The 26212-nt window shown below is 35.1% G+C and overlaps 3 protein-coding genes across 6 annotated transcripts in view; 1 reads left to right on the top strand and 2 right to left on the bottom strand.

Annotated features, from left to right (window-relative positions):
* LOC123681078 (protein phosphatase Slingshot) overlaps positions 1-21666 on the bottom strand; it is a 183345-nt gene extending 161679 nt beyond the window's left edge. Inside the window, exons 1-2 of one of the 4 annotated variants that reach the window (XM_045619282.1) lie at positions 21421-21666; positions 8376-8425 (exon numbers count right to left, since the gene is read on the bottom strand). In XM_045619282.1, coding sequence (XP_045475238.1) covers positions 8376-8425; positions 21421-21480 — 110 coding nt within the window. In that variant the 5' untranslated portion in view covers positions 21481-21666. Of the gene's footprint in view, positions 1-8375; positions 8426-20520; positions 20939-21420 lie in introns of those variants that run through there. The other 3 variants (XM_045619283.1, XM_045619281.1, XM_045619285.1) reach the window with 3 other exon arrangements.
* A 512-nt stretch (positions 21667-22178) lies between these two features.
* LOC123679995 (ribosome maturation protein SBDS) lies at positions 22179-23599 on the top strand. The gene is made up of 2 exons (XM_045617616.1): positions 22179-22406; positions 22932-23599. The coding sequence occupies exons 1-2, from the start codon at positions 22276-22278 to the stop codon at positions 23551-23553; spliced, it is 753 nt and encodes a 250-aa protein (XP_045473572.1). The 5' UTR covers positions 22179-22275; the 3' UTR covers positions 23554-23599.
* Positions 23600-24434: 835 nt separating this feature from the next.
* On the bottom strand, positions 24435-25890 carry LOC123680185 (corrinoid adenosyltransferase-like). Its single transcript, XM_045617965.1, has 4 exons — positions 25640-25890; positions 25426-25584; positions 25156-25369; positions 24435-25099 (listed from the first exon to the last, which is right to left on the bottom strand). Exons 1-4 carry the CDS (start codon positions 25726-25728, stop codon positions 24869-24871), a joined length of 693 nt encoding a protein of 230 aa, XP_045473921.1. The 5' UTR covers positions 25729-25890; the 3' UTR covers positions 24435-24868.
* Positions 25891-26212: the final 322 nt, after the last annotated feature.

Raw genomic sequence — 26212 nt, 5'->3', positions numbered from 1 at the left:
TATTTGTGACTGTATGTTGCGTTTCTGATAATTTTTCTTTGATTTTCGCATTTATTTTGTTATACTTCAAACATAACCATTGCCAAAATTTGACGTTTTCAAAATTGTTTGGAATGAAGTTGCCAAACTTAATCATGTTATAGTGATTGATAATTGCAGTGAATGCAATTGTCCGTTTAATGTTAACATGATTGGGTGAAATTGTTTCATACTCAGAAAAAATTCAAAGATAGAGGGAGCATATGTCATTTTCAGTCAAATTTTGTCCCCAACATGAACTTTCAAATTTGACATGAAGCCCGCGGAAATGAAAACATATCAGTGATACGATATCTGACTCAATTCGCGAGTTTCTCCAAAGAGAACGCACTTCTTATGTCCCATATTGCATCAACGTTTCATATTAACTAAAAAGATATTGAAATAAATACCTTAATATAACAGAAATTCAGAAAACAAACTTCAATCGCGTCAAACGACGTGAAACAACCGGTGACACTAGGAGAGCAAAAGTTGCCAAACCTTGGATTTCAGCAAATAGATACAGAAAATAATAAATATTCTGCTTATTATAAATTCGACAATTAGGAAAAATATCGGATTCCAAATATTCAAATTTGCATATTTAATCGGGAATCACTCAAATAAATATATTTCATTCAATATAATATACATTCATAACGATATAGTAAAATTGTGGATTTGAAAATATATCACAATCCGACAACGTAAACTAACCATGTTGGGGACATGTAAAAATTGCGCATACTTCCTCTATCTATGTTTATTATTCTAAGGTGTCATACGACACAAAATGACAAAATTTGATTGGTTGTTAGAACTCTTAAAAAATTGTAATTATAACAGTCGCTACCGATAATGAAATATTTCTATTTTCTATGAAATACTTTAAAAGTCTGATCAATTTTTCCATCTGGCAACATAGCTGTCATGTTGACGTAGCAGATGCGAGGTTGAAACTTCCTCATACAACTCCCGTTTCTTTCTTCACGAATCATTCTTGAATCACATCCAAAGGGCACAAATGAAAAAAAAGTACACAATATGAACGACGTCGTCGCCGTCGTGTAGTTTCAGGAAACTCGAACGCCTTCTCGGCCCGAAAAGGAACACGCCCTGAAGGGCTCCCACACGCGGGCGCCTCCTCTGAGAATATCTAGACGATAAATCAACGTCCCCGAAGAACATCCAGGAAGACAGCCAGCTGGACCGAAAATAAATGACGGCTTTAGAGATTAACGTCATAGAGGGCGGGCGAATCATTTTACGCTATTCGCAAATGTGTTCGGGATTTGTGCGTTATACTCGCTAGTTCTGCAGTTCTCTGCTTCAAATTCATTCGAACACCCTGTTTTCTAACGGGTGTTTTTTTTCGAGGTAAATTTTGGCAATTCATCATGAATAGACTCACGCCTAAACAACGCTTGTAAATAGTGCAATTTTATTTCGAAAATAATGGTTCAGTGCGGAATACGTATCGCGCACTACGTCCATTTTATTTTGTTTAGCGATGAAGCGCATTTCTGGTTGAATGGCTACGTCAACAAACAAAACTGCCGCATTTGGAGTGAAGCTAATCCTCAAGTGTATGTCGAAACACCGTTACATCCAGAAAAACTGACTGTTTGGTGCGCTTTATGGGCTGGTGGAATCATTGGTCCGTACTTCTTCAAAAACGATGATGGCCAGAACGTTACAGTCAATGATAATCGGTATAGAGCCATGATTACTAACTTTTTCATTCCTGAATTGAACAACCATGATGTCCAGGAGCTGTGATTCCAACAAAACGGCGCAACATGTCACACAGCTCGTGCCACAATCGATTTATTGAAAGACACGTTTGGTGACAGCCTAATTTCACGTTTTGGACCTGTGAATTGGCCTCCAAGATCTTGTGATTTAACACCGCTAGACTACTTTCTGTGGGGCTATGTAAAGTCATTGGTCTATGCGGATAAGCCACAAACCCTTGACCATTTGGAAGACAACATTCGCCGTGTTATTGCCGATATACGGCCACAAATGTTGGAAGGAGTCATCGAAAATTGGACGTCCAGATTGGACTACATCCGAGCCAGCTGTGGCGGTCATATGCCAGAAATCGTATTTAAAATGTTATGCCACAAAATTATCTTGCGGATAAATAAAATTCATGTCAATCGAATAATCCATCGTTGTTTTATTGCAATTTAAAGTTCTATAGCTCTAAAAAAAAACCCTTTATTATACAGAATGGTCCAGATTTTAGTGCAATAGCTTAGGCATCGGATACAACAACAATTCTTCTCATGAAAATTCCTATAAACATATATCCAAGTTAAGTTTTCGAGATAGAGGGTGTTACAGTTTGAAAAAAAATCAGTGTTTTACTTTTAACTTTGCTATTATTACATCCATTGTTTCAATTTTTAGGTATTGAAGTTTTGATAATGTTCCGAATTAGGTAAGTGTCTCCTGCCAAAATTATCCAATGGCGTGAATAAAGGGATGCGATGATGCTTTTCTTATTGGAAATCAACCCCACTGTCTTTTTCACGGGAAAATTATTCCATTTTTGGAATCAACAGAGGTTCACTTAAAAAGGTCGCCCGTAGTATTTTCAAAGATTTCCAATAAGAAAAGTATCATCGCGCCCCTAGATCTACGCCACTGGATAATTTTGGCAGTAAACACTTACCTAATTCGAAACACTACATTATCAAGAATCAATCACTTAAAAATTGACCGGCGTGAACTTGGCAGCCACTTTTCAGCAGCCGAATTCATTCCAGCAGCCAAACGACCAGTGGCGTCGGTAGAATTTAAAACTAACGAATCGATCTGTTTTTGGGGTGTAACGCAAGAATTTGCTTTTTGAGTTTACTTGAACGACTTCAGTCAAGTTTTTATGACATTTCAATGCACAAAATAATATTATAGATGAACTTGAATTATGCTGATCAATGAAACGACGGGGTATATACAAGTATTTTCACGAATGAAATCTTGAAAAATGTTTAGCCAAGTTGATATTTGGAATACTTACTCTTCAACTGAAACAGAATAACATATCCGAAGCACATTGATTTGCAGGCCGTCTAAGGGGTAGTTTACACTTGTGAATTTTTGGAAAATTTCAAAAATGACCCTGTTAAAAATGTTTAGCCAAGTTGATATTTAGTATTATTACTCTTAAATAGCTACAGAATAACATATCCGAAGCACATTGATTTGCAGGCCGTCTAAGGGGTAGTTCACACTTGTGAATTTTTGGAAATTTTCAAAAATGACACTGTTAAAAATGTTTAGCCAAGTTCATATTTGGTATTCCTACTTTTGAATAGCTAAAGAATAACATATCCGAAGGATTTTGATTTGCAGGCCGTCTAAGGGGTAGTTTACACCTGTGAATTTTTGGAAATTTTCAAAAATGACCCTGTTAAAAATGTTTAGCCATATTGATATTTGGTATTATTACTCTTAAATAGCTACAGAATAACATATCCGAAGCACATTGATTTGCAGGCCGTCTAAGGGGTAGTTTACACTTGTGAATTTTTGGATATTTTCAAAAATGACCCTGTTAAAAATGTTTAGCCAAGTTCATATTCATTATTATTACTCTTAAATAGCTACAGAATAACATATCCGAAGGATTTTGATTTGCAGGCCGTCTAAGGGGTAATTTACACTTGTGAATTTTTGGAAATTTTCAAAAATGACCCTGTTAAAAATGTTTAGCCAAGTTGATATTTTGTATTGTTACTCTTAAATAGCTACAGAATAACATATCCGAAGCACATTGATTTGCAGGCCGTCTAAGGGGTAGTTTACACTTGTGAATTTTTGGATATTTTCAAAAATGACCCTGTTAAAAATGTTTAGCCAAGTTCATATTTGGTATTCCTACATTTGAACAGCTAAAGAATAACATATCCGAAGGATTTTGATTTGCAGGCCGTCTAAGGGGTAGTTCACACTTGTGAATTTTTCGAAATTTTCAAAAATGACCCTGTCAAAAATGTTAAGCCAAGTTCATATTCAGTATTATTACTCTTAAATAGCTACAGAATAACATATCCGAAGGATTTTGATTTGCAGGCCGTCTAAGGGGTAGTTTACACTTGTGAATTTTTGGAAATTTTCAAAAATGACCCTGTTAATAATGTTTAGCCAAGTTCATATTTGGTATTCCTACATTTGAACAGCTAAGGAATAACATATCCGAAGCACATTGATTTGCAGGCCGTCTAAAGGGTAGTTCACAATTGTGAATTTTTCGAAATTTTCAAATACGACCCTGTCAAAAATGTTTAGCCAAGTTCATATTTGGTATTCTTCCCCTTAAATAGCTACAGAATAACATATCCAAAGCACATTGATTTGCGGAAAAACTAGATCGTTTTTAGTCGAGAGGACTGAGCTCAAGAAGGCATATGAAAAATAAATTTATTCAATAAATAATCCACAATCCGCTGTTATGAAACTCTAGCTTAAAGAGACAAAGATAACTTGAAATATAGAAACGACCAACATCAATGAAATATTCGGTTCGACTATTAATTCAACTTCCTTATCATTGGTTCAAATCTCCATATTTAATATAGTCTGCAAAGATCACAAATCCCGTTCTTCATTTTTTCATTCACGGTACATCCACGTGCTATTTCATTCGTTGTCAAAATGCATTTTTGATGACACGATCGTTTACACAACCTGCAAATGAAATCATCTTCGCGTCTTGGGTGTGCACAAAAAATGCAAATGAAATTGACTGGTTCACTCCTTCTCAGTATTAACCAATTCAGAGATTTCCTATATACATCTATACTAACAGGTCCAAGAAGATGTTCATTTCTGCCTAATTTATTGAAAATTTCCAAAAATTCACAATTGTAAACTACCCCTTAGACGGCCTGCAAATCAAAATCCTTCGGATATGTTATTCTTTAGCTGTTCAAATGTAGGAATACCAAATATCAACTTGGCTAAACCTTTTTAACAGGGTCATTTTTGAAAATTTCCAAAAATTCACAAGTGTAAACTACCCCTTAGACGGCCTGCAAATCAAAATCCTTCGGATATGTTATTCTGTAGCTATTCAAGAGTAATAATACTGAATATGAACTTGGCTAAACATTTTTAACAGGGTCATTTTTGAAAATTTCCAAAAATTCACAGATGTAAACTACCCCTTAGACGGATTGCAAATCAATGAGCTTCGGATATGTTATTCTGTAGCTACTTAAGAGTAATAATACCAAATATCAACTTGGCTAAACATTTTTAACAGGGTCATTTTTGAAAATTTCCAAAAATTCACAAGTGTAAACTACCCCTTAGACGGCCTGCAAATCAAAATCCTTCGGATATGTTATTCTGTAGCTATTCAAGAGTAATAATACTGAATATGAACTTGGCTAAACATTTTTAACAGGGTCATTTTTGAAATTTTCCAAAAATTCACAAGTGTAAACTACCCCTTAGACGGCCTGCAAATCAATGTGCTTCGTATATGTTATTCTGTTTCAGTTGAAGAGTAAGTATTCCAAATATCAACTTGGCTAAACGTTTTTCAAGATTTCATTCGTGAAAATACTTGTTTATACCCCGTCGTTTCATTGATCAGCATAATTCAAGTTCATCTATAATATTATTTTGTGCATTGAAATGTCATAAAAACTTGACTGAAGTCGTTCAAGTAAACTCAAAAAGCAAATTCTTGCGTTGCACCCCAAAAACAGATCGATTCGTTAGTTTTAAATTCTACCGACGCCACTGGTCGTTTGGCTGCTGGAATGAATTCGGCTGCTGAAAAGTGGCTGCCAAGTTCACGCCGGTTAAAAATTGAAACAATGAAAGTAATAATACTAGAGTTATAATATGAAGGCTGTTTTTTTTTAGCTATAGATCTTTGAATTGCAATAAAACAACGATGGATTATTCGATTGACATGAATTTTATTTATCCGCAAGATAATATTGTGGCATTACATTTTAAATATGATTTCTGGCATATGACCGCCACGGCTGGCTCGGATGTAGTACAATCTGGACGTCCAATTTTCGATTACTTTTTCCAACATTTGTGGCCGTATATCGGCAATAACACGGCGAGTGTTGTCTTCCAAATGGTCAAGGGTTTGTGGCTTATCCGCATAGACCAATGACTTTACATAGCCCCACAGAAAGTAGTCTAGCGGTGTTAAATCACAAGATCTTGGAGGCCAATTCACAGGTCCAAAACGTGAAATTAGGCTGTCACCAAACGTGTCTTTCAATAAATTGATTGTGGCACGAGCTGTGTGACATGTTGCGCCGTCTTGTTGGAACCACAGCTCCTGTACATCATGGTTGTTCAATTCAGGAATGGAAAAGTTAGTAATCATGGCTCTATACCGATCACCATTGACTGTAACGTCCTGGCCATCATCGTTTTTGAAGAAGTACGGACCAATGATTCCACCAGCCCATAAAGCGCACCAAAGATTCATTTTTTTTGGATGTAACGGTGTTCCGACATACACTTGAGGATAAGCTCCAATCCAAATACGGCAGCTGTTGAATCGGTCGCCATCTTGAACAAATTTTTGACTGATTCGGTCACTGGGTAAACCATCATGGTATCTTTTTGTCCATCCCCCGTATCCCGAGTATCGCACAATAAAAAAATTCCTCACCAAACCCGATATCGAACCACGATCGAATGCAGCGATAGAATTGTTTGGTATTCCGGCTAAACATTTTTAACAGGGTCATTTTTGAAAATTTCCAAAAATTCACAAGTGTAAACTACCCCTTAGACGGCCTGCAAATCAAAATCCTTCGGATATGTTATTCTGTAGCTATTCAAGAGTAATAATACTGAATATGAACTTGGCTAAACATTTTTAACAGGGTCATTTTTGAAATTTTCCAAAAATTCACAAGTGTAAACTACCCCTTAGACGGCCTGCAAATCAATGTGCTTCGTATATGTTATTCTGTTTCAGTTGAAGAGTAAGTATTCCAAATATCAACTTGGCTAAACGTTTTTCAAGATTTCATTCGTGAAAATACTTGTTTATACCCCGTCGTTTCATTGATCAGCATAATTCAAGTTCATCTATAATATTATTTTGTGCATTGAAATGTCATAAAAACTTGACTGAAGTCGTTCAAGTAAACTCAAAAAGCAAATTCTTGCGTTGCACCCCAAAAACAGATCGATTCGTTAGTTTTAAATTCTACCGACGCCACTGGTCGTTTGGCTGCTGGAATGAATTCGGCTGCTGAAAAGTGGCTGCCAAGTTCACGCCGGTTAAAAATTGAAACAATGAAAGTAATAATACTAGAGTTATAATATGAAGGCTGTTTTTTTTTAGCTATAGATCTTTGAATTGCAATAAAACAACGATGGATTATTCGATTGACATGAATTTTATTTATCCGCAAGATAATATTGTGGCATTACATTTTAAATATGATTTCTGGCATATGACCGCCACGGCTGGCTCGGATGTAGTACAATCTGGACGTCCAATTTTCGATTACTTTTTCCAACATTTGTGGCCGTATATCGGCAATAACACGGCGAGTGTTGTCTTCCAAATGGTCAAGGGTTTGTGGCTTATCCGCATAGACCAATGACTTTACATAGCCCCACAGAAAGTAGTCTAGCGGTGTTAAATCACAAGATCTTGGAGGCCAATTCACAGGTCCAAAACGTGAAATTAGGCTGTCACCAAACGTGTCTTTCAATAAATTGATTGTGGCACGAGCTGTGTGACATGTTGCGCCGTCTTGTTGGAACCACAGCTCCTGTACATCATGGTTGTTCAATTCAGGAATGGAAAAGTTAGTAATCATGGCTCTATACCGATCACCATTGACTGTAACGTCCTGGCCATCATCGTTTTTGAAGAAGTACGGACCAATGATTCCACCAGCCCATAAAGCGCACCAAAGATTCATTTTTTTTGGATGTAACGGTGTTCCGACATACACTTGAGGATAAGCTCCAATCCAAATACGGCAGCTGTTGAATCGGTCGCCATCTTGAACAAATTTTTGACTGATTCGGTCACTGGGTAAACCATCATGGTATCTTTTTGTCCATCCCCCGTATCCCGAGTATCGCACAATAAAAAAATTCCTCACCAAACCCGATATCGAACCACGATCGAATGCAGCGATAGAATTGTTTGGTATTCCGTTAAGTTCACAATCTACCGATCTTTTTGGAATCGAACGTCGTGTATTGCATTAATGGCATTTTCTCGGAAAGCAGTACTTGTGTTTTATGATAATTAATCGTTTTGTTTACATGTCGACGATTCGCTCAGAACGATGATTTCCTTTGAAATACTTATATAGTATCTATTGTGTCCTTACCTTTTAGAACTCCTGCTCGGATCCATTTCATTTTGGCTGCTTAATCCATCCTGGAAAGAAAAAACAGAATAGATAATTTTTGAAATCATTCATTCAAGAAACGTATGATGTAATCAGTAGTTATATCCCGAGTGCTTGCCAAAGAATAATAATATATCCGATAATTTGGAAAGCACGAGGGGTACATGAAGAACTATTTCCCGAAACAAAATTAACTCAATTTTAATTTCTCGAATACTAACTATAATTTAAATGAATAAAATCATTTAGACAATCATCTCAAATGTTTTTCGATGGATTGGAAATACCCGAATATTTTCAAGCTGCAATGATTTTCAGTAGATATATACCGAGTGCTTGGCAAATTTTCGAATAGTCAATAATTTGGCAAAGCTATTTACCGAAAAAAATTTCATTCAATTTAAATTCTAACTAAATAATCTACACTGTGTCGCGTAAAGTATGGAACAAATTCATTTTTAGCTAAACAGACCATTTTAAGAAATAATCCTGAAACACGTCGATTTTTTATTTTAATCTATCGTATTTTAAAATAATAATCTGATATACAGAGTGAATTACTTTCAAGTAATGACGTCACCGTCTTTTTTTTCAATGGAACACCCCCCAAACATGTTTGGAAGCAGCTCATTTTTATTAATCTGAAAATGTAACAAACTACAGGGTGTTACATTCAAACCAATTGCCACTAGACAATAAGTATTTTTGATAATATTCTCAATTTAACTAATAAAGAATGTTACGCGTTACTTTATGAGCACACACAAAACTATTGTATTTTTGTCCACCCTGTACCAATTGGAATCAGCTCAGCTCAGCTAGAGTAATCGGAAAATTGAGACAAAATGGGTTGTTCCATTAAAAAAAAATGACGGTGACTTCATTACTCGAAAGTAATTCACCCTGTATATTAGATTATTATTTTAAAATACGGTAAATTAAAATAAAAAATCGACGTGTTTCAGGATTATTTCTTAAAATGGTCTGTTTAGCTAAAAATGAATTTTTTCCATACTCTACAGACAGTGTATAAAATAACTTTTCTAACAATTTTCAATATTTAAACAGCTTATTCTTATCGTTACAATGATATTCATAACTTTAAAGCTTCAAACACAAATTTCGAGCTCCAAAATGGGACGCAAGGAAATGTACTGAATGAACTATTTGTTTGAAAACAAAAAATCCAAATCTAACCTTAAATTTTCACACATCGTATCGGTTGTTCAAGGCATCGATAGTAACTGAGATAACAGTCGATCATGACCATAAAAGGTGAATTCGTGAACGAGATTATATTTATGTAATTGTGTTTGTTTATATCCGAGATAAATTCGATTTGTGAAAATATCACGACCTTCATAATATCATACTGCACTAATTTAAAGGAATCGCATCAATCATAAGTGAAATATGATATCTAACGATGCATTTCAATATCAGGCTACTATATACAGGGTGTTCCTAAAAGGTACAAAGGAAAATGGGTGATTTTTTTGATAATTTTAAGAAAAAAAAAGTGCTATAAATATGAGCTGACAAACGCTTTGTTTTCCAGATACAGTTTGTGTCTTGTAATTCTATTTTTTTGTGATGATTATAACAGTTCATCGAATCTTTATGAATCTTCACTACTGATCGAGTAAATCAATATCAAAACATAAAATTAATGAATTTATAACAATTTACTTAGTGGATTTTCATAATAATTTGGATTTTCGTGAGGATTACTAGAGAAATGTTTGAAAATTTCTTCTTGAAATCGGTAGCAAATACGACAAAGAAGTGTATTACCGGACCAAACTATTCTTCTACATTTTTCTAAACTACAAGTGCTCCACGAAACACAAGATCTGGAGTAAATAAGCGAGCATTGTTTTAGAAAAAATATCGCCCTGTAGATTTAAATTCAAAATTAACATCCTATGCCAAATTCAAGTGAATATCTTGTTAAGGTAATCCATCAAAATATCAAAGTTTATTATTATTCCGGAAAAAAGGAAGATCTGGCAACAATGTAAATGGCACCATAATATCGGCCATATCACAACAACCTTGCAAACCAAAATCTATAAAGATCGTGCGATCCGTCTCCGAGATGAATGAGGCTCTCCATACTTGAAACTCACTCTGTATATATTTCGAGCTTTTGACAATTGTTCAGTTCATTTTTGTAAAAAAAGTCATCTAGATATTTTTGCTTCTGGAAAATAGAAAGTGCAAAAAGAAAGGCGACATTTCTGCATAATGATAAGGAAACTAAAGAAAAAAGTTTCTCACAAAAATGCGCTGTTGCCAAGAATGCGAAATATCCGTAGAAATCAAGATATTCGAGAAATGTATGAAAAATGGTTTGAAACTGCCATGAAGCGATTTCGTTGAAAAAGGATGAACTTGGCTTCGTGCGTATGCAGCGTTTTTGGTTATGTTAACCAACATATTCGCCTCGTTCGAATGAGATAATAACGTGAGAGCACGCGAAATAACCTACAGAATTTTCTTCTCACCGTTGCAAGATGAGCCTGTTACCGATTCAGCGCATAGATAAGCATCAGGCCATTGTTAATTGTCGAATTCAGCATAATGAACTATGTAAAATGTAACAGATATCGAAGAATCCAAAATCGCATATCGATTCGATAATCGAATGCACCAACCTCGATCGGAGACCGTGCAATAACTAGAACAAACGTTAAATCATTACCATTTATCGAGCTTCACTTTCTTTCAATAACGAACATCGCTCTTGAATCGGCATCAGCCATATCGCAACCATATAAGGAATTATCGAACGCTATACTCTTTGCATCTGTGCACATTCACACCTCTCACTCCGAAAATATTTCTAGTTACATCCAGATCTGCAATAAACGTCTCAACTTTTAAGAATTTTCAGTATGTCTTTCTTAGATTTCAACTAGAGACAGAACTACAATGTATTTCAACGCGAGAGACAAGTTGGGAAACTCAGGATGAGAAAGAATTTTCCAAATTTGTAGGTTTTTGTTAGAATATTACTTCATCAGAACAAATTACGAGAGAGACAACATTACCCTACACTTGAAGTATTACTTCATATCGTCACGGCGGCGCTGCGAGTCTGCACGTGACGAGGCCATCGAGGGCTATCAATTGAAATAACATGAATCAATCTTCAATGATCGAGAGCAAACGACAGTGACATAACCTTAAAGATTCAGTACTTCTGCATCGAGCTTGCTTAAAGAGAGACTTACTAGATACTAGAGACTTTAAACGATTAAAATCATCATCTGTGTATTGATTATTTTCGGTTTGAAAGTAATATCATCAATTGAAAAACATCCACTAGAATACTGATAATGAATCCAAAAAATATTATCTACCAAATAATTCCAAGACACTTTTAAACCACAAAACCGACTAAGTTTATATGTATTGTCTTGCGACTGCATTAATTCACCATTCACGAATATATATCCATTTGACATTCACACCAACTCGTGAATTACTTAATAGGCACAAAGTACCGTGAAGGTTGCCATGATATTCAACGAGTTTCAATCTACAGCTTAACCTTCGCAGCGCCAAGACCTCTGGGAGCGGCGGAACTGTTCAACGGCCTTAAAACATAGACGAATCGATTTCGTTTTTGCACCATCGCATCTTAGCTAGTGTCCCGTTATGTGTTCTCTTGAACATCGATACCAGAAAGGCCGATTGACAGCTCTTCGGTTGATCTGTTGTCGCGCCAAAGCTTACGATTGCAAAGATCGAAAAATTCTAACCGCGCCATGCGGAACCCCTTCAGGTGAAAAAATAAACAATTGCAATTATGGGATTTTTTGTTGGAACGATATTAGAGTGAACTGAAGTGCATAACACAACAGGCCAATTGAAAAGCCCCCGGTCCACCATAGTAAAACACATTTTTTGGCAAAATTCGATTTTATTATTCAACATAAATGCCTTCGAGGCTCGCTTCGAGGGCTATACAGCGATTATAGCGATCTTCCAACTTTTCGATACAATTTTTGTAGTACGATTTGTCTTTCGCTTCAAAAAAGGCCTTAGTTTCAGCGATTACTCCTTCATTGGCGCTAGATTTCTTTCCAGCGAGCATTCTTTTGAGGTCTGAGAACAGGAAAAAGTCGCTGGGGGCCAGATCTGGCGAATACGGTGGATGCAGAAGTAATTCGAAGCCCAATTCATGCAATTTTGCCATTGTTTCCATTGATTTGTGACACGGCGCATTGTCTTGATGAAATATCACCTTCTTTTTCTTCAAATGGGGCCGTTTTTTAACGATTTCATCCTTTAAATGATCCAATAATGCTATATAATAATCGCTGTTGATGGTCTGGCCCTTTTGGAGGTAATCAATGAATATTATACCTTACGCATCCCAGAATACTGATGCCATAACCTTGCCAGCTGACTGTTGTGTTTTTCCTGGCTTTGAATTCGGTTCATCGTGTGCAATTCACTCAGCTGACTGTCAATTGGATTCAGGAGTGAAATGATGGAACCATGTTTCATCCATTGTCACACTTCGACGCAAAAATTCAAATATATTGCACTCAAACAGCTTCAAACACTGCACACAATCATTAACACGATTTGATCGATTTCTCATGTAGAAAGATTCGTGAATGATATGATGTACACGTTCAGATGATATCCTCACAATGTCTGCTTACTCGATCAACTTTACTTCATGGTCATTCAAAATTATTTTGTGAACTTTTTTGATTTCTTCATTAGAGACAGGCTCTTTTGGGCGTCCATTGCGTTCGCCGTCTTCGGTGCTCGTTTCACCACGTTTAAGCTTAGCATACCAATCAATAATGGTTGATTTTGCTGGTGCAGACCCCGAAAACTTTTCATCAAGCCAAGATTTTGCTCCAACTGTATTTTTTTCCTTCTAAAACCAATATTTTATCAGCACACTAAATTATTTTTTCCATCTCATTTCAAATAACAAAAGTAGCTACACCCACAACGCAATATCTCACAAACTAATGCTCGGACTACTGTCAAATTTTGACACGTATCGTTTGAAGGTTGGTACTAACTAAAAATCATATGGATTTAATACTAGCACCGCCATCTGTGCATCAGACCGGGGACTTTTCAATAGGCCTAATAATGTCCTCGATAACATCACGAATTCCTTTGTTAAGGGCTTGAACCGATTGTGCAGCATTGGCATGGACCTTATCTTCCACGTGGCTCCAAAAAAAAAAAGTCTGAAGGTGTTAAATCACAAGATCTCGGTGGCCAGTTGTATAATCAAATAACCCGACCAGGAAACTTTTCTTACAACATTTCAGGGGATAGGAGGAAACAATAAACCATATCGAAAAATTCGCAGTACAAACCAAAACGTAAACTGTAAAAATTTCAGGGTGGTTAAAAAAAATTCTCCTCGATCTAACCCAAACCTAATGTTAGAAATAATAAACCAAAAAAAAAAAATTACCATTTGACCTACATTGTGAATCGAATGTGCAGCAGCACCTCCTAACCTCAAAGCGATAATGTACGCCCGATGTAATTTGTGACAAATCATTGTTATAATGCACTCGTCGCTAAAGCGGTGGGTAGAAGAACAATATTAAGATAATGAGGAATAATAATTTTATTCAAGACGTCGCGTCGCCTTTGCAGACAATGACCCCTCAATAGCGGCAGTATCCGATTCGAATGAATAACGATTATAAATAACCGTGTTCGAATGTAGGCATGCAGAGCATTTGTCCGACAATTATTCCGAGCAAGCCCAGAAATTCAGACCTCCTCGAGAAATCACTTCTTCATTCTGAAGCACGACGTTTCAAAACCAATAAAACATAAATACACATGCAGCCTTAGCATTTGCAAGGATACCGGCAAGTAGATCTTTTAGAAACCTTCGTTTCTTGACGAAAAATTTGAAGTTACAAAAACTCCAAAGTTTTTAAATTATTTAAGCTGCATTAATATTGTAGTGACTTTGTCTACTCACAGATGGCGCTATGGGTTTGCGCGTCCCTTTACTTCGGCCCCGGCATATTTAAAGGGGTCGTTGCGTTGCAACAGAGTCACCTCTCCACGATGGTGTGAGAGGGTGCGTCTTGGACAGAGATCGCTGGATAGCCCAACTGATGAGTCCACCAGCGATCTCGGGACGAAACACCAAACCCCTGGGAGAGGGCGCACCTCGTAACTTGGCTCGAGAAAGACTCGCCAAAATATCTTGAAAAAATCGGGGATTCATAGCGAGGATCTGATGCTGCTATTAAAAAATTCATAATATAGGGATACATTCTGACAGTGAGGGCGAAATCAAAGCATTGAGCTCACATATTATCTATTCTAGATATCTAGATGAAGTAGCGAAGAAAAAAAAGATCTGTTTTGTCTAGAATTAAAGGAAATGAGGAGGCAAGGAGCACAAACTTCTTTCATTGTCCCAGAACCTTTTTGTCGTATAGGTGTATCTACAAAAAAGAGTTTCAGGAGAAGGAGAGAACCTGAAGAGAAATACTCTGGCGGAATCTTCCAGGTTTGGATTATTCCAAAACTTTTCTTCGAAACTTTGACACTGCAAGATCTAAGAAGTACCTGGATCTCAGTAAGAATATGTTACACCTCCTCACTGGATTCCTTACAGGGCTATGGCCCCTTAGGAAGCACCTCATGAGAATGAGTCTTTCAGAAAAAGACTAGTTCAGATTTTGTGGAGTGGAGGAAGAAACTCCGGATCACCTGGTGACGGAATGCAAAAAATGCTATGGAAAAGAGACTTGGCAGAAGTGAGGAAGTAATCTCCTTGAAGCTATCCCAGATACTGGAGTTCATTATCATCAACTCTGAAACTGGTGCAGCTCTGAAGGGGGCACAATAGACAATAAGGTTATGGTACCATGAAACCCTCTTAAATCTACAATCTACCTGTATCAATAACCCATTATTCATGTTGTCTAAACGGCGTTAAGTCAAATAGAAACTCCACGCACCTAGAACAATCCAAGGGTGCCTATTATCCAACATTAGGAACAGTGCTCAGAGTAATAAACACAGATAGAAGGAGCATATGTCATTTTCAGTGAGCAAATTTTGTCCCCAACATAAACTATCAAATTTGACATGAAGTGCGCGGAAATGAAAACATATCACTGATACGATATTTCACTCAATTCGCAAGTTTCTCCACAAAGAACGCACTTATTATGTCCCATAGTGAATCAACGTTTCATATTAACTCAAAATATATTGAAATAAATACCTCAATATATCAGAAATTCAGAAAACAAACTTCAAGCGCGCCAAACGACGTGAAACAACCGATGACACTAGGAGAGCAAAAGTTGCCAAACCTTGGATTTCAGCAGCTAGATACATATAAAAATAAATATTCTGCTTATTATAAATTCGACAATTAGGAAAGATATCGGATTCCAAATATTCAAATTTGCATATTTAATCGGGAATCACTCAAATAAATATATTTCACTCAATATAATAAACATTCATAAAGATATAGTAAAATTCTGGATTTGAAAATATATCACAATCCGACAACGTAATCTAACCATGTTGGGAACATGTAAAAACTGCTTATACTTCCTCTATCTACGTTCATTACTCTATGGATTCAGGAAGACCACAGACATAACAAGAAGGTACAAAAAGCATGTTTCGCACATGTGGGAGTGAGTCAGTTCACGTCGTCTCCAAGATACAAAGAAAAAACTGTAAAGTTCAACAGACGACGGTTTCAAGTCGGAATTAGAATGTTCCTAACCTAACGCTTTACGCACAGCCGCCTCGCTATGCGTTTGTTATTCCGTTTCTCGTCCATGGACCACTGCGATAACGAAGATGCACACACGGAATTTGTCCCCAGGTCAAAGATCCGTAACGTTTTTGTCTACCGTCAGTTCAACATTTTGACCTTCGTCAATTTCGCCATGGACGGTTTCAACGAACCAAATAAATTGACACTTTTTCATGAATTGATCTATTTCGTGTAAGCTAGCAGTGGCGTACCCAGATTTTTTTTTCTTCTTTTGAAGAAGTTTTCCAAAGAATTTTGCTTACTCATAATAAGATTGTGATATAAAGGGTGTTTTTTTAGAGCTATAGAACTTTAAATTACAATAAAACAACGATGGATTATTCGATTGACATGAATTTTATTTATCTGCAAGATAATTTTATGGCATTACATTTTAAATATGATTTCTGGCATATCACCGCCACGGCTGGCTCGGATGTAGTCCAATCTGGACGTCCAATTTTCGATGACTTTTTCCAACATTTGTGGCCGTATATCGGCAATAACACGGCGAATGTTGTCTTCCAAATGGTCAAGGGTTTGTGGCTTATCCGCATAGACCAATGACTTTACATAGCCCCACAGAAAGTAGTCTAGCGGTGTTAAATCACAAGGTCTTGGAGGCCAATTCACAGGTCCAAAACGTGAAATTAGGCGGTCACCAAACATGTCTTTCAATAATTCGATTGTGGCAAGAGCTGTGTGACATGTTGCTCCGTCTTGTTGGAACCACAGCTCCTGGACATCATGGTTGTTCAATTCAGGAATGAAAAAGTTAGTAATCATGGCTCTATACTGATCACCATGGCGGATAGTCTCATTCGGGTCTTCCTCAATGCTACGCTTTACAGCAGCAATAGCTTCTTCTGTACGCACCGTACGGCGTCTCTGGGGATGCGAGTTATCAATAAGAGTAAACGTGGCGCGAAAACGTTCCATGTTTAATCGAATTAACTGCTCTGATGGACGATTTTGTCGACGGTAAAATGGACGTAGTGCGCGATACGTATTCCGCACAGAACCATTATTTTCGAAATGAAATTGCACTATTTGCAAGCGTTGTTCAGGCGTGAGCTATTCATGATGAATTGCCAAACCAAACTGAGAATAAATCACTTGACAGCTGTTAAATCGGTCGTCATCTTGAACAGTAATGCCAACTTAAAGTTATATACCTCGAAAAAAAAACACCCCTTATAAGGTTGATTCATATAATGGATACTCCTTCTGGGGGGGATATATCCCCCTTATCCCTCCCTTGGGTACGCCACTCTAAGCTATGTATGTAGCTTCTGAGAGGTATTACAGAGACCTAGAAGATTGGAAGAGTCGGGATAGAGATTAACTTCCCTTAAATGTTTATATTAACCTAAATATTATGACCCGAAATCTTCAAAGCATTGAATACGAGATTGGATAAAATATATAAAATCAGGGGAAAACAGGATTGTATTAGGCCAATTGAAAAGTCCCTGGTCTGGTACACAGATGGCGGTGCTAGCATTAAATCATATGATTTTTAGTTAGTACCAACTTTCAAACGATACGTGTCAAAATTTGACAGCAGTCCGACTATTAGTTTGTGAGATATTGCGTTGTGAGTGTAACTACTTCTGTTCTTTGAAAAAAGATGGAAAAAAAGAATTTCGTGTGCTGATAAAATACTTATTGCTTTTTGAAGGGAAAAAATACAGTTGAGGTAAAATCTTGGCTTGATCATTGATTGGTATGCTAAGTTTAAACGTGGTGAAACGAGCATCGAAGCCGGCGAACCCAGTGGACGCCCAAAAGAGGCTGTCACCGACGAAAAACCAAAAAGCACAAAATAATTTTGAATGACCGTAAAGTGAAATTGATCGAGATAGCAGACATTGTGAAGATATCATCTGAACGTGTACATCATATCATTCACGAATATTTGTACTTGAGAAAGCTGTGTGCAAAATGGGTGCCGCGCGAGCTCACAATCGATCAAATGCAACAAGGTGTCAATGATTCTGAGCAGTGTTCGAAGCTGTTTAAGTGCAATAAACCTGAATTTTTGAGTAGATAATCGACAGTCAGCTGAGTGGACTGCACACGATGAACCGAATCCAAAGCGGGGAAAAACACAACAGTCATCTGGCAAGGTTATGGCACCAGTATTCTAGGATGCTCAAGGTATAATATTCATTGATTACCTCCAAAAGGGCCAGACCATAAACAGCGATTATTATACAGCGTTATTGGATCATTTAAAGAATGAAATCGTTAAAAAACGGCCCCATTTGATGAAAAAAGGGTGATGTTTCATCAAGACAATGCGCCGTGTCACAAATCAATGAAAGCAATTACAAAATTGCATGAATTGGGCTTCGAATTGCTTCTACATCCACCGTATTCGCCAGATCTATCCCCCAGCGACATTTTCCTGTTCTCAGACATCAAAGAATGCTCGCTGGAAAGAAATTCAGCGCGAATGAAGAAATAATCGCCGAAACTGAGGCCTATTTCGAAGCGAAAGACAAATCGTACCATAAAAATGGTATCGAAAAGTTGGAAGATCGCTATAAACGCTGTATCGCCCTCGGAGGAAACTATGTTGAAAAATAAAATTGATTTTTGCTAAAAAAAAATGTGTTTTACTATGGTAGACCGGGGACTTTTCAATTGGCCTGTTACAAAGGTAAATGATACAAGAATTGAGCAAGGTGTTGTCTAAGATAAGAGTCGATCTTTATTTTGTTCAGTTTATCAGTTATTAAAATAACATTATTTCGAAAATTCTCTTATAAAAGCATTGAAAATTGAGAACTCACTCGGGTATTATACATATATGTATTTAAAATAGCAATAAAATTCTATTGAGAATTGACATTAAGGCAAAAACTAGCAGGATGCTCAACTTGTAACCTTATTATTGAGTTTGAAAATGAAAAATAGAATGGACAACAAAACAAGATTCTGTTGATATATATCCTATATATCTTCTAGTACATTCCCTTCAGTATTGAATAATCACAAAAAATGTGAAAATTTTTGCTTACAGAGGGATTATAAGTGAGGTTGAAAATTTTTTGCTACAGGTAGAAATAACTGTATAAGCAGGATAACAACAATAACGAGTATTGGAACACAATATAAAACCGGTAATACAGCTGTGGATAAATAATTGAATTCTACATCTGTTAATCAATAATAGAGGGTTGTCCAATAGGAATTATACAATTTAACACTGTTATAAAGACAGCATTGTGTATTATTTTATGAAATTTCTTATATAAATTTGTGTTAGGGACAACTTTGATGAATTCAGTATTTGAATAAAAATAAATTGAGTTTTCCTTCCGTGAAAATCATTAGAAATGATGTTCCTTTTCGTTTTAAAGGCTGAAAATTTCTAATTCTATATTTAATTTTTTTGACAGCCTTTATACAGAATGAAAAGACGACAATGAAGTTGAAAATGAATTTTTCTTTGTTATTTACCTATATTGATTCTTCCATATAGGAATTTTACCAATGTGATTTCATTCACATTGTATAGTACGGGATATTCCATTTGATAGTTATAATAATTAATTATTATCCAGTATCTACGAGATTTGTTTATAACATATGCATATCTATATGGAGATAATTAATTAAATCTGCATAAATCTTTGTTCCCAGGTACCATTTGTGATGTAAATATTTCAGAAATAGATGAAAATAGGCTTACAACATTGTTCGTGAAATTTGTATAGATTTTCGTGAAAACTCAATAATAAAATAAGCATACCTAATAGGTTCTAAATGAAAATGTTAATCCCAGATGACACACTGTTTATGAAATGTTATTGAAAAAATGTCCATCCTGAATATTTTGGTTTCGCATATGTCTGTTTGTCAGTCTGTGTGTCCGTAAATATTTCAACCTCATCAACTTTTTCAATTCTTATCCGATTTTGATAGAATTTGCCGTGGGTATCCAGTTTGGGTTGTAGATTTCAGTCGAAACTTGGTACAAATATTCGAATTTGGGCGTGAGTGACCCCATGAATATTTTGGCTATTTCAGATTCAGATACAATGCACAAAAGTGGAATTGATGAAGTTTTTAAATGTTAAATGTTTCGTTCAACATATCAGATTTTAATAATAAGTGAATTCTGGTTGGGTCATAAAAGGTGTTTAGTTTTTTCTGAAAAGCAATGGAAAGACAAATCTGCTTGACAAGGTAGAATTGAGGACAATGTTGATCTACTGGTTCACGAGTTCCATCCCTGATAGGGAAATTACATAATGTAATGAGAATACTGTCCACTTCATAATCAACACTTACAACAATGTAATCTGAACTCACCCCTATTTTAGAAATGATAGATTTGGCAATCTTTGACAATCGCTTTCCGGCTTTCCTTTCAATTAGATTGACATTAGCAGAACTTTCCCTATTAGAGGCACTATCACTACTCACAGACCCGTACAAAATACTATCCCAGGGTGAAGGAGGACTGGGATTCCTAGGTGGTGGCAAAATATACAACATTTTAACCTCACTCTACAACAGTAACTACACTATTTCAATCAAAATTAACGCACATGACGTATTTCGATCCATAGGACCAACCAGTGTTGCATAACAGGTTGAATTACAAAAGTAATAACTATTTCCAAAGGAAAAATATCAACGAAATCGATGAACTTCCACAACTTTCAAGTCAAAACAAAGGCGGTCGTCCGAAATCCTACACCAACGCGCCTGAACAACAGTCCAAGAGAGACTGAGGAAGAAGAAGAAAATAAACGAACAGAAACAGCTGAACCGACTGTTATCCGAACGTAGCCGATAGAAAAGCTATCAACTCCTTCCAATAGTTAAATAATTGGAGTAGTCAAATCCCACTAGTGAATTTACCGTTAATATTATTTATAAGTTATGTAAACATTATCGAGGGTCTCATTCCACCAAAAAACTAACTAAAATTTGAACTGAGGGACAAATAGGTGTTCCACATTACGCTCTAAGACAATCAGTGTAACAAATTTGTTCTAAAGTAGAAATCACCAAGTTTCTCCCCAAAATTTTGAACTTGTTATCATCTTGGTGAGATACACTCTAGAATTAATATTAATAGGTAAATAATGAAAAAAATTGAATTGGAAAATTATATGTAACTCGGAAAAATTTCCTCACTTTCATCGACCTTTTTATTTATGTTTTTAATAGAATAATCTTGCATATAACGATTTATTAACTCACAATTATAGATGATGGTGAATCATTCGAACTTGGGCTCCTTTGCACAGTCACTAGAGCCATTTCAATGGACTCAAGATAAATGAGTTCCGATTAATTTGAGATTGTAAATAATTAAAAAACTGAGACGCTACATGATTTGACAACATTCAAACGTCACAGCACTGTCATAACATAACACTTCTTTCATTCAAAAACACTTTTGTTCAATTTTGCAAAACCATAGTTCACCTATCACCGATGACACTACTTGTCAAAATATTATGGACTTATGGAGTAAGAAAATAGGAATTTATGTTTTTCGCCATCTATTGCGAACTAGGTTAACCTCTGGTATCCATCTTACGGATGTTTTATTGAACTAATTGTAAAATAACAGTTTTTTATAAGATTCTAGGGAAACCTAATTGACAAAAAGAACATAAAATCTGCAGTCTACGATATTTTAGATCATTTTGGACTCTCAAAAACTGTACAAAATTTTGGAAGAGAATTTTATCATCATTAAAAAGTTTTTGTTCTGGCTGATTGACAAATCACGAAAAAGAAAGAAATTTCTTTACCTAACATTTTATCATTATTAAAAATTTCATAGAAATCAAAGCTTATGTTAAAAATACAATTTCCAAGGAGTCAGGTGAAAGAGATTGTGTGGAAAAAAATTAATCATTATTATTCTTATTATTGCTTCTTCACATCATAAGATAAGGGATATTTAGTATTCTGTGATAAGGGGTTTGTATTTATCTATGCTTCACATTGACAGGTAGTGTAATCTAACCTAACCTAATCGAAAAATTTTTACATATTTGTTCTTCAGATAGATTTATATATATACTGTAATACTTCTATTTCAAAATGTCCAAAATATTCACACCAACCAATCAAATTCGACTAACTAATGTAGCGGTTGTAAGAATAAAAAAAGCAGGTAAACGTTTCGAAATTGCATGTTACAAAAACAAAGTAGTGGCCTGGAGAACTGAGAAGTAAGTCGCAAATAAAATTTCAGCATATATGATTTAAAGTAAAACAACTTTATTTGGTAAATAATACTATGTAGTACCCAAGAGGTAATGGTTATTCTCATTGTAGTTATTGAACATTATTATTTCATTATAATCAAATATAATGAAAGTTCAACCATGGGAACCTACTCAGTGTAATATTAATATCAGTATGATATATATGAATGTCTTAAAGGACCAAATTCAAGATGTGGCCTTGTTCCTACTATTTCTGTATTGAAGGAAATCAATCTCAATTAGAATATTAGTGACAACACTCACCTGAAATTAAGTTGTTTCATTAAATGTTTTGTTACTATTTGTATCCCATATCCTTACTTTCATTATCTTGATACAATATTAAATTAAAATGATTTTGTTCTAGACATAATGTTAGGATATGTAGTAAATGAAATAATTGGGAAGTTATTCTACTTTTAATCAATATCAAGATATATTTGCGATAAGTAGAGACCAAAATAAATTAATAATCGAAATTTTTTTCAGAGAAAAAAATATTGATGAAGTCTTACAAACACATTCCATTTTTACCAATGTTTCAAAAGGACAAGTAGCAAAAAAAGAAGATCTTATCAAAGCTTTTGGGACTGACAATGCAACAGACATATGTAAACAAATACTGGCAAAAGGAGAACTCCAAGTATCAGATAAAGAAAGACAAAATCAGTTAGACGTAGTTTTCAAAGAAATTGTTTCTATAGTGTGTGATAAATGTTTGGATCCTAATTTGAAACGACCATATCCTTCAACAATGATCGAAAAGGCAATTAAAGATTTACATTATTCTGTGAAATTAACACAATCACCTAAACAGCAGGCCTTACAAGTCATAAAAATGTTGAAAGAAACAATACCAATCGAGAGAGCTAAAATGAGAATAAGTCTCACATTACAGGGCAAGACAGCAAAAAAATTAAGAGATCGTATTGTTAATATCGACTCTCTTGAGTTGGAAAAAGAAGAGAAAGATGGGGATGGTATCATCATCATTGCTGTTATAGATCCTGGACAACATAGAAAATTAGAAGAATTGTTAAATGCTGAAGCAAAAGGAACTCCTATTGTAATTTTGAACCATAAACAAATGGTTGGAGAGATTGATTATTAGTTATTTATTGTGAAATCAATTTTTCAATAAAATATTGTTGATTTAAGATTTCATAATGAATTATTCACAAATGCAAACCTTTAAATTTGAGGAAAAAAATATAATCCCCACACACAATACTGATTTTACATAGAACATTTTTCATTTGAATGAATCTTCCAAGCTAAAATAACAGTGATATTCTATTTCAATAACTGCAATATACAGGGTGTTTCCTAAACATGCGGCAAAAATTCAGGGGGTTGTTCCTTGGACTATTTTAAGCATGTTTTGTCCTTGGATGATTTTTGAAAAACCTCTTTGTTTCGAAGATACAGGGCGAACAACATTTTTCATATTTTTAAAATTAATAATAGTTTAAATAAAAATGCGTACCGCACTGTGTTTACTAAGTAGGTACAATTTATTTTTAAATTTGTTTAACAACATTCCAATTACTAAAAACGGCCAGTTTTTTGACTAAAAATTGATAAGTGCATTAGTTTATACCACTCCAGTAGAAAATGTGGAAGACTTGCGAAATCGGATCATTGCTGGGTGTAACTTAATAAGAAATGATCCTGGTGTTTTTGAAAGGGTTCGGCAGTCAATGAGGAGAAGATTGGATGCTTGTATGCTGGCTAGAGGTGGTCATTTTCAACAGTTTTTGTAGGTTGAGTTGAATTTTCATGTAATTTTTCATAATAAAATGTTATTATCTGAAATTTTGTTTCCCCTATATCTTCGAAACAAATAGGTTTTTCAAAAATCATCAAAGGACAAAATATTCTTAGAATAGTCCAAGGAACAACCCCCTGAATTTTTGCCGCATGTTTAGGAAACACCCTGTATATGTGTTCAAAATATGTGGGTCCCTGGTGGATAACAAGAAAAAAACTTGATTAATTGGTATATTTTATTGGGAGAACTCTACTCCTTAAAATGAAGTTTGAATTATGAATAATATGACAACTTAATTTAAAATAAAATGGGAAGCACTTTCTATGAGATTTTGGCGTTTTTGATATTCTGATGGAAATGTTTCTCGCATACCAACGATATGCTTCTGTTCAAATCATTATAATTTCAATAAAATTTATTTGAAACTTCTTAAGAAGTCCTTATATTTGAACCACTAATGTACAAATATATGACATGCAATTTTCCCCAATAATGCAAGGAATAGCACATAAATTTTGATCAACACAAAAGTCAATGTATTCTAGATAACTGACCTTAATAATACAAAAAAGTTATATAACAAGCATAAATACTGAATCATATGCTACACGTTTCTACATATATAAATCTATAACGCTTTTCAGTTAGAGAGTAACTATTGAGGCTGAACTGTTTCATCAGGTGTTGGAATATATATACTTTCAGTCCTTTGATCTCTCTTTGCTGCAATTCTGGATACTGTCAAAAGAAAATCTGATAATCGATTCAAGTACCTTAAAGTTTCCCCATCAAGTGAACCTTCTTGAACAAATGGAATCACTTTTCTTTCCGTTTTTCTACAGACAGACCTTGCAATATGGAGTGAAGCACTTGGCATTCCTCCACCCTAGAATGATAACAATGAAATCATCATTTTCCTGAACCTGCTTTTATAAGGCATACCGGGATTATATACTGTTCTAATGGTGCTAGTTCTTTAGAGTACTCTTGAATCCAATCTTCTAACTCTTGAGTATATATTTTTGGCATTTGTTTAACACCATTCTTGCCTGTAGTTCGAGATATTGCAGTACTTATATCTATAACTATGGTCTGAATTCTTTTCAATTTATCAGTGTAATCATGCTCATTTTCATAAGCATATTCTCTCGCCAAACTAGAATGTGAAATATTTAATGAAATATATAATTCAAATTTCATTGAATAACTAACCCCAGGTAGCTGAGCAATTCTTCAGTAGCCCCAATAGCATTGAAAATGGAATGATTTTTAGGTAAGACTTCACCAGTTATAGTTTTAGATGTACCATCATCCCCACATTTACTGAACGACTCCCAAACTTTACTTTCTTCATCATTAATGGCTTTTGTTCTAGAAAATTCGGATGATAATTTAAATAAAGTAAAACAGTGGCCACAATACCTACTCTTCCTTTCCTATCTCATTAGCTTCATTCTTTGAGTAATGTCTGATAGATCTCAAGGGGGCTAATCGAAAAGCACTACGGAAAGCCATTTTCGAAAGAGTAGGAAGAGTCACTGCCAAAAATTATAACAATCAAAACATTACTGTTTATGAAATTTTATCCATTAGAATTCAAACCTACTTAACAGGAATTTCTAATTTATAAAAATTGAATTTTTTGTGATCGATGATTATTTTTATTCTGTGAACTTTTAAAGATGAACCATAGACAAAGAAAGGATTTCTCTATGTGCTAAACACAAAAAAAAATTTATCACAGCATTAATAAATATTTTATAAAGTCGGATGTGTTCTCAGAGTAATAAACATATATTTAATATAATTATTATTCTGAGGTTGTGCCTAAAATCAAATAAATAATATCATTGATATTAAGTCTATCTCAGAGATTATACTATCTATGGTTTTTTTGGGGTTACATTTGTGATTGGAACATAGATTTTCGAAACTTATTATTTACATTTGGTCTATAATCGGAAATAGATAATTAATTAATCGCTCAAAATCGTAGACT

This window comes from Harmonia axyridis, chromosome 5 (assembly GCF_914767665.1).
Source record: "Harmonia axyridis chromosome 5, icHarAxyr1.1, whole genome shotgun sequence".
Lineage (NCBI taxonomy): Eukaryota > Metazoa > Arthropoda > Insecta > Coleoptera > Coccinellidae > Harmonia > Harmonia axyridis.
Note: the sequence above shows the minus strand (reverse complement) of the source record. Positions and strands in the feature narration are given on the sequence as shown.